We start from the raw sequence: 9710 nt of genomic DNA, 5'->3' as shown, positions 1-9710 counted from the left end.
TTTTTTTGAATTTACAAACCTTTTCCAGTTTAAAAAAAATGAATGTTTCTCTTCTTGGACTAGTCTGATGGCTTATTCTTAAAACCGTGCAAATCATCGAGATATTTATGTCGAAACAGTTTCTACATTGACAACTTTCAGAAACTATATAAAAATATATAGAAATAACCATTCTATTTGGTTATAGAGAATATGTTAACTTGAAACAATGTAAATAGCCACTTTGGAACCTCGGTTAAAAACTTCACCATGTACAACAACAATAATTGATTCAACTGAATATTTACACTTCCATTTTTTCTTTTAAATCTTTCCAATCAATGTGTCAAATTAAGATAATTACATAACCATGGAAAACAGTAATTATAATAATGTAAAGTACAAACAAAACTCAAAGAGGAGCCAACAACACTTCACTGACATACCCTCCTTTCATCCATCCCAACACAAACCCACCACCACTACTCTCTGTTTTCCAACTTGGAATTGAAAAACACCAAAAATAATTAAATTACCCAAAACAAAATAAAATAAAAAATAATCAAAGACAATAACAAATACATTTAAAAACAAGTAAAAAAAAACTGAAAGAATCTCCGACATATACCTCCCACCTTTCTCTCTGTTTGATGCCACTAGTGCACATGTGTTTCCCTGTATTCCAATCATGCATCTTTGAGTGGTCCCATTTTTTATTTTTTATTTTTCTCTCTTTTAAAAGTAAAACACATCACGTGACTCCTCAGCTTTGATAGCAAAAGCTTACCACCACCATCACCAACATGGCCTCACCACTCATAAATTGTGATACTCTAATGAAAATTTTATAATTGTATTTATATAAAAAAAATTTAACTCTTAAATAATAAATTATAAGATTAAATTTTAATATATTATAAAAATATATGACCAAATAAATGAAATCACATTATTATACAAAATATTTTTATAAAAAAATATTTTTAATATCTTCATTTAAATACCTCCCAAATCATAAATCATCATAATTATGTTATATGATATATAATGTGAGCCCCTTCTCAATTCTCTCATTTTTCTTTCTTTCTTTCCCATCAATTAAGTTACCCTAATAAAAATTCTCACCACCCTCACTACCCAACAGTACGTGACACCATTCAATTCAATTACATCACAATAAGTCACAATTTTTTTCCTCTTTTTTTTTCCCTTTAAATTTCAATAATTTCACCTCATTTTTTTCTTTCTTTTTCGGTACTATTATTCCTTCCTCTTTGAATAAAATAAAAGAAAGAAAGAAACAAAGAATCACTCACACTATACACTAGCTATACCTAGCTACCCTTGATCAATGTAGTACTAATAATAGGGTGAGAGTCTTGTATTGGGTAGGGTTTTTTTTCCACTTTTTTATTATTATTATTTTTTATTCAAACATTGATAAGCTGTTCCTTTTCATTATTCTGAGTATCACAACGTGGTCTGGTTGAAGATGGAGATATTGAAGGTGACACTGTGGCTGAAGCAATTTCCATATTCTTCTTCACGTTTAATTGGTGATACACTTGCCTTAGTCTCTCTATCTCCCTTTTCAGTGCTTCTTGGTGAGCTACATTTTTATGTAATAAATTAATGAGATTATATAATTAATTAATTTCAAGCTTTGTTAAGAAGAAAAAATATATATTGGCATACATATTCTTAAAAAAAAAATTTTGAAATCAGCAATTTTTAATATTTTTAGTAATTATTTGATCACTATAAATATTAAATTATATTTAATAAATAAATTTTATTAATTTATATATACAAATTTTAAAAAATGAGTGAGTGTAAATTATATTAATTTATATATGTAAAATTTTAATAAATATAAATATAAATAATATATTTTTTAAGTATAAAATTTTTATAAAAATATGTATAAATTATTATTGACAAAATACTAACAAAAAATGATAATATTTACCAAGAATATAACATTGCTCTATTCTTAAAAGCATACTCTACAATGTATATTTTTAAAATATCTACAATTATTACTCTCTTTTTTCTTCTTAATTTTCTTATGCACAAGTCATACTACCTATGAGACAAGGGCACGTGATATGGCACACTGATTTAAAACATGAGTGGCAATGTGGCATGCAAATCACTTTTAACTATAAGTAATACAACTGTTTAATTTGGTTTCATAATTGACATGTTTATCCCTTATAAAGTCACTAAATAATATTTAATTTTTCAATCATGTTAAATATATATTCTATTAAATTATTAAAATTAATTATTAATATAAAATATATATTAAAAATAAATTAAATAATATATATTTATATACAAATATATAATAATTAATTTTAATGTATAAATAATACTTTTGTTAATTTATGAATAATTTCAACAAGAAAATGTCCGCAACAGTAAGCAACTTCTGTTCTCATTAGTCACCAAAAAAAAAAAAAAAACTTCTGTTCTCATTACTATCGTTAGTTCCGGAAGATGACTAATGCTCTTTATTAACTCTAGTTGTGGTATATATCTTTATCTACTTTTTAAAAAAGTTTATTAAATAAATTTCTAAATTAATCTTTAAAATTTTTTTATAAAATATTTTAGTTGTTAATAAATTTTTATTACTCTAAAATTTTTTAAACGAATTAATCCCTCTTAATAAGAGGGATTAATTTGTCGTGCAGAAATACAAAATTAAAGAAAAATATATTGCCCCTAAAATTTCTCTATTTAGCAAACATTTCTCTAATTCTCCATTCTCCATTACTTTTTTTTTTATCAAAGATAAAAGACTCGAACCCGCAACCTCTTAATTGAATATGAAAAGACTATGACATTTGAGCTATTACTTATTGGCCTTTCCCATTACTTATTAGTTAACCAACTTCAGTTTTTATTCCATTTATTTCTAGTTTATCATGGTCTTAGACTGTTTAAATTAAACAAGATTGCAAGATTCTCTTATTTACATGCTTAACTCGTGTTTTATATTTATCTAATTGTTGTCCTGAAGCTAATACACACTATAAGCCGATGGATAGAAATGTACATGCACATGCATCTCTAATTATTGATAGAGAGACGATGTTCGAATTCTGTATACTTCACACATGGTGGTCCAATAAAATTATATATGTAAAACTAAAATTACCTCTATAAAACTGGTCCCTAGCTTTTCCACTTTTGGAAGATGCAAAAGTAACCCTCAACAATAGAAAATAATAACTAAGAGCAATTAATTATTCTTATCCCCCAACCTTAGCTCCTAAGTACCAATTAGTCAATAGTTTAAGCATTAATTACGTAGAGAAATGAATAAACAATAGTAGTATAGCATCTTAGAGGATACTATGAACGTAAACTAAAAGAGAATACGTAAAGCAATTACCATCTTTGAAGATCTTGTCCTGTGCCAAAGCTGCGATTCTTTGCTTGAGAGCACTGTTATCAACATTTAGAAGCAAACGTTGGTGATCCAAAAATGCCACCCGCGGTGATAATACTGAAACTTCCGCCTTCATTCGTAATTAAACACCAATATAATTATTATTGTAACAAATTAATCTATGATGATATGTACCAAAAGAATTACAATGATGATGGAATTAAATTTTTAACGTACCTGTAATGAAGTTACGCTGCGCTCAAGCTCTGATATGTATTGCAGCTTCCTCACTCTTGATCTTTGTGCTGATTGTCTATTAGCCAAAATCCTGTTCGTATTAAAAAAAATAATTAAATCAAGATTAGAATCAGAGGAAATTAAATTAACAAATAATAATAATGTACTTAATTAGTTTCTAACAAGGTACATTATTATGAACAGTAATTAATAGTCCATATTAAACACTAACTAATAACACATTATCCATTTGCAGCTTTATTTAATTAAAGCCATGAAAGAATAGAATTGTGATATTTACCTTTTTACCCTCTTGGGGTCTGTAATTTTTTCACTGGAATTTGTAGTAGCAGCATTTGCATTGGAGTTATTATTGTTATTCTTACTGCTATCATCATCATTATCCAGAGCTTTATTGTTGCATTGGCTTTCATCTTCATCGGATTCTACCTTCACTTGTTGCTGATCATGATCATGATCATGATGATCATCATCCTTATTGATCTCTTTGTTGTTTGTGTCTCTCTCATTATCGTTGATGCTATCATGATCGGAAGAACTAGAAGGATTCGATGACGTCGACATTGTCGCCGGCGGCGGCGGCGGCATCGTCATCATCGTCATCATATTCATGGAGTTGTTAGTATTGTTATCACCGCCGGAAACTACCTCATCACTGAACATGTTCATGAATTGATAATCATCAAACCTCTCAAACTCGTCTTCGCCGCCGCCGTCGCCGTTGCTGCTGCTGTTGTTAATGTGCCTCGGCGACTCCACGAAAATGGAGTCGCTCATGGATCGTCGGTGGGCCCCGCGCCTCGCCGACGAGAAGTCCAGAAACTCGTCAACCCAGGAAGGGTTTTGCTGCTGTTGTTGGTTTTGGGCGCGGTTTGTGTTTGTTGAAATGCTTGTGAGAGAAGGCATCTTTTGGTGATGATGATTTTGATTTGATGAAAACTCAGGCCAATTATTACTTGCCATGTTTGGAATCTTTGGCGGCAATTGTGCCATTTCGCCAATAAAATGGATTTGGAAGATAAAAGGATTTCACTCTTGAATCTTGATAATAATAATAATAAACAAACTTGTTTAGCTGCAAAAACTTTCCAATTCTATATATCTATTTAGTTGCAAATATTTTTGTGTGATGATATGCACTTGAAAAACCAAAGGTGGAAGGAAGAAGGAGAGAAAGAAGTGAAGAAAGGAGCTTCTAAGAAAGCCTTTTTATATATATAAAGAAATGTTTATATTTATTACTGAGAAACCAATAGGAGGGGAATGTTAGAGGAAGAAAGAAGAATCAAAGGTTGAGAAGAGAAAGAGGATTGCAACAACAACAATAACAAAATAACTAAATCACATATAACCACCATCATCAACTTCTTTTTCTTTTTTTTCTTTTGGATATGCATAGTAGTAATAATCATCATCTCTAATTAATTATTTAATTTCCTTTTCTTTTTTAAAATCCCAATAAATCTCTGGGGGTATCTGCATCTATGTGTTTGTGCAGTGGGGTCACATGGGAGAGAGAGAGAGAGATTAAGATTGGGACAGCTATGAACAGCTGTTTGAGGAGAAAGGGTTTGGGTCTCCTCAACTCAACGGCATTACTGGAAAGTCGCCAGTGGTTAATGCTTTAATAAATAAATAAAATAACTATATATAAATTATTTAATTAATAAAAAAAATAAATAAATAGGTATTTACTATATAGTGGGAATCATCCACCACGTGCCATTGTGACCGTCTCTTTAGTGCCATCACCCTTATAATAATAGTCCCATTATTATTTTTTTTTCTAACTTTACACCATTTCCTCATTTTTATTTTAATTATAGACCATAGACCATAGTCTAAATTTTAACCAATTTCAACGCGATATTCTATTTTTTTTTCAACGTTATAATTACTTTGAAATATTCAGTTAATTCGTTACCCTACTCGGTAGAATTGTTATTTAACTAATTTGATTAGTCTATGGTTCAAATTAAACTTAGGCACACGGTAAAATGTTGGGAGTTATGCAAGTAACAGAGAGGAAGATAATGTGTGTGTGAGAGAAAGCAGTAGAGAAATTTCATAATAACCAAATGTAGATAAGTATGTTCGTAAAGGATAGTTATTAAGTTGAACTAGCAATAATTGAAACGATTAAGTCATTGATTACTGGTTAATTGTATGATTTGTTTATGCTCAAGTAACATAAAATTATGTCAAGGAACTATAGTTTAAATGACATATAATTTCTTTATTCTTATCTAAAAATTTTAAGTTTAAATTTTACTCCTAATTTAAAAAAAAAACATAAAATTATAAAAAATATCGAAATTTGAATAATAATATAAAGTAATACACTCAACTAATAATTTAGCACTTCAATTTATTTTATTGATCTTTCAGAAATGATAGGGTTTTTGGGTTATGAATTTGATCGGTTGGTCAAATTGGGTTTGATAATTATGTCGTCGAGTGGGAAGAAGAATAGTAGGGATAATTAGATTAGAGATAGAAACAAAATCAGGTAACTGATTTTAATGAATGATGCCGACGATCTATATGAAAATTTTAAAGAATTGATGTCTACACTGAAACCTTTTTTAATTTCTTCTAAAAACAAGGATGCCAACCACACTTGAGCGGGTTAATGATTAGTTAAGATGTGAATCATATGGTTTTGTGAACTGAGAGAAGAACAAAGGTCATGTGCTTAAAAGGTTCCAATATATATATATATATATATATATATATATATATATATATATATATATATTGTTTCACTTTATTTTTAGTAATTTTGACAGAATGTCAAATCAAACTTGTATCCAAATTTTTTAAAAGAGCATATACTCTTTTTAAGAGAATGAACTCAATTCAAAATTTATTTAATGTATGTGTCGAATAATTATTCGTACATAAAAATTGAGTCAAATAATGTAAACGACAATAATAAATGAAACACAAAAAAATAAATGAAACTTAAAATAGATAAAATTCAGAATAAAAAAAAGTAAAATGCTTGAAGAAAAGAAAAATAAAATACTCAAAGAAAAAAAAAGTAAAATAAATTGAAAGTTGAGGGATAAACATTTACATGCACTTGCACTCTAGTTCTTTTTAGTGTCAATGTGACTTGGATTTTGCAGAATTTTGTGCGATGATAAAATATTTAAAATAAAGTTTTTTCTATTTATAGATCACAAAAGTGGATTACAGAATATTTTTCTCTTTTTACGATCTAATTTTTTCTTTTTCTCAGACTCTTACCACTCACGACCTTACCTTGACTATGAAGAATTTTGTTCTTCAAGGTGAACATTTCACATCTTTACTTTTATCTTGATCACAAAGTATTTTTTCACATTCTTTATTTATCACGAGCTAAAATGATTTTTCACATATTAATAAATTTCGACCTCTACTTTTTTTCCGACTCGACCTGTGTCATGCATAGCACAATCGACGCTTTTTTTTTTATTATGGTCGAATTTTATTATTAGTCGAAATTTTGTACTAACACACACATATATAGAGTGAATACCCAACTCAATTCCTGATAATTCTTTTGAAAGGACTACGAGGCTCTCAAATAAAAAAAAATACCTTTTTTGATCCCCGATCTTTATTTTTATGAGACTGATTAGCTCATGTGTCAATGATAAAAAATATTAACAGAAGAGTTAATCAGTCTCATAAAAATAAAGATTAGAAATCAAATTTTTTTTATTAAAAACTTTGTTGTCTTTTAAAATAATTGTCAGAACCATTTATAATTTTATATATATATATGCCTGATGCAACGACTTTATTGTTGACTGTTATAATCATTTAATTAATTAACTAAGTGGAGTGTTTGTTTAATAAAAATAGGAAATTCTTTACATCCCAAAAATTTGTAAATTTACTAACTCACTTATGTTTGAATTTAATTTTTTGTTGACTAATTATTGACTGAAAATTTAATTCTCTCATTGGACCATTTTTTTTAAAAGATTAAATAAACTCTTTTAAAATAAGAAAGTTAATAAAGTGATAAAAAAAAGAGTTAATCACTTTTAAATTAAGAGTATATAAATTATATATGATAAAAATTATAAATTGAATAGCAATTAATGTTTTTTTTATTATTTTACTAATTTTAGAAGATTAAATTATCTTTTAAAATATAGAAAAAATATATTGATCTAAAATATAGACATCATTTATTTATTGAGTACATTATTAAAAGGGTTAAGTACTGAAATCGTCCCTAAAGTCTGGGGTGAAAATTAAAATCGTCCCCGACCTTTTTTTGTTATTAAAATCATTATCAACGTTACAAAACGTTATAAAATCGTCTTTTTCTATTTTTTGGACCAAATTACCCTTAATTATTAATAAAAATAATATTAAAAAAAAAAATCACATCCCACACACACTCAGCATCTCTTCGACTCTCCCTCCACCCCAAACCCACCCCCAATTCCATCATCATCAGTTTCCACTCCCTTACCCCCTCACCCCACTGCCTCGGAGGTGCACCCGCGGCCGCCCCTACGTCCAACCTGACGCCTTCCCTACGTCCAACCCGCGCGCCGCCCCTGTGTTCTTCCTATTTTTCTTTTTTTAATTTTTGAAGAACATATACATGATTGACGATGGATTGTTGTTAATTTTGTGATTATTTTGTGATTGATGTTGTTTCTGAATTTTTTATTTATTTTGGTGATGAAGAAGGGAATTGGGGGTCATTGGGTTAGTGGTGATGAAGAAGGATTTTGCTTCTTCTGTGACTGCCTCTGCTTCTTCCTCTGCTCTGCTTGAACTTCTATTTCTGAAATTGTAACTTGATGATTATTGAACTTTTGGATTTGAAAACTGAAATTGTAGTTGATGATTATTGAATTATTGTTTATTGAAATTGATGTGATTATTGAAATTGTTATGCTTCTTCTACTTCTGATTTTTTTGTTGATTTATTTTGTTTTGTGAATGTTGTTGTTAATTTGTTTTGTTATGAGTAATGAATGGCTATGATGGCAGTGGTGATTAGGTGAGGGAGAGGAAGGAGGTGGAAGGAGATTGGGTAAGTGAGGGAGTGGGGTGAGGGAGTGATGGGTGAGGGAGAGGGAGGAGGTGGAAGGAGATTGGGTAAGTGAGGGAGTGAGGGGTGAGGGGTGAGGGAGTGGGTTGAGGGGGTTACGGGAGGGTGAGTGAGGGAGTGAGGGAGTTATCGGAGGGGAAGGGAGGGGGTTGTTTTAATTTTTTAATATTATTTTAATTATTTTTAGAGAAAAACCCAAATCAGCCTCTGACAATTACTTCGAAAGACAACGAGGCCCCTGACAAAAAAAAACCCCAACCCGGCCCCTGACAAAAAAAAAATCCAACCCGGCCCCTGACAATTACTTCGAAAGGACAACGAGACCCCTGTGCAAAAAAAAATCAATGTTATTTTTTTTTTTGCACAGGGGCTAATCAATCCAAAAAAAAAATTATCAGGGGTCGGAGGGTGTTGTTTTTTCTTGGGGGCCTCGTTATCCTTTCGAGATAATTGTCAGGGGTCAGATGGGATATTCACTCTTATTTTTATTAATAATGAAGGGTAATATGGTAAAAAAAATAAAATTAAAGTGGAAAATGACGACTTTATAATATTTTGTAATGTTGAGGATGATTTTAATAACAAAAAAAAGTCAGAGACAATTTTGATTTTCATCCCAAATCTTAGGAACGATTTCAGTACTTAACTCTTATTAAAATAATACTTAAAAAATTTTATTACTAATAAAATAATTTCAAAAGATATAAACTATAAAAAATCCTCTATAAATAGTTAAATCTGACAAAAGTAATTATTCGTCAAGTAACTTTCTTTCTGTTATTAAAAAATGTTGAGTTGATAATAAATTTAATGAGATGGCAAACATAAAACGTGACATGACAAGTGTTTATCATAAACCACAAATCCTAATTCCAATTTGCTACCAATTCTTTGGCATGAGTTGCGAATCGGTCTTGGAGATTTGATTGAGACGGCGTGCACATTGCCTGCACCTCCAACATTGCTGATTAGTACTAAGTTGAAGTATGCCTGGTCGTTGGTGGT

General features: G+C 29.7%; 1 protein-coding gene across 1 annotated transcript; it reads right to left on the bottom strand.

The window, feature by feature from the left end:
* Positions 1-266: 266 nt before the first annotated feature.
* Positions 267-5208, bottom strand: LOC107629794 (basic leucine zipper 61-like). The gene is made up of 4 exons (XM_088508942.1): positions 3918-5208; positions 3617-3707; positions 3383-3509; positions 267-1588 (listed from the first exon to the last, which is right to left on the bottom strand). The coding sequence occupies exons 1-4, from the start codon at positions 4628-4630 to the stop codon at positions 1410-1412; spliced, it is 1110 nt and encodes a 369-aa protein (XP_088365068.1). The 5' UTR covers positions 4631-5208; the 3' UTR covers positions 267-1409.
* Positions 5209-9710: the final 4502 nt, after the last annotated feature.

The sequence above is a fragment of the Arachis ipaensis genome, chromosome B3 (assembly GCF_059453495.1).
Source record: "Arachis ipaensis isolate K30076 ecotype BB chromosome B3, ASM5945349v1, whole genome shotgun sequence".
Classification (NCBI taxonomy): Eukaryota; Viridiplantae; Streptophyta; class Magnoliopsida; order Fabales; family Fabaceae; genus Arachis; species Arachis ipaensis.
This window is presented reverse-complemented; position numbering and strand designations above follow the sequence as displayed.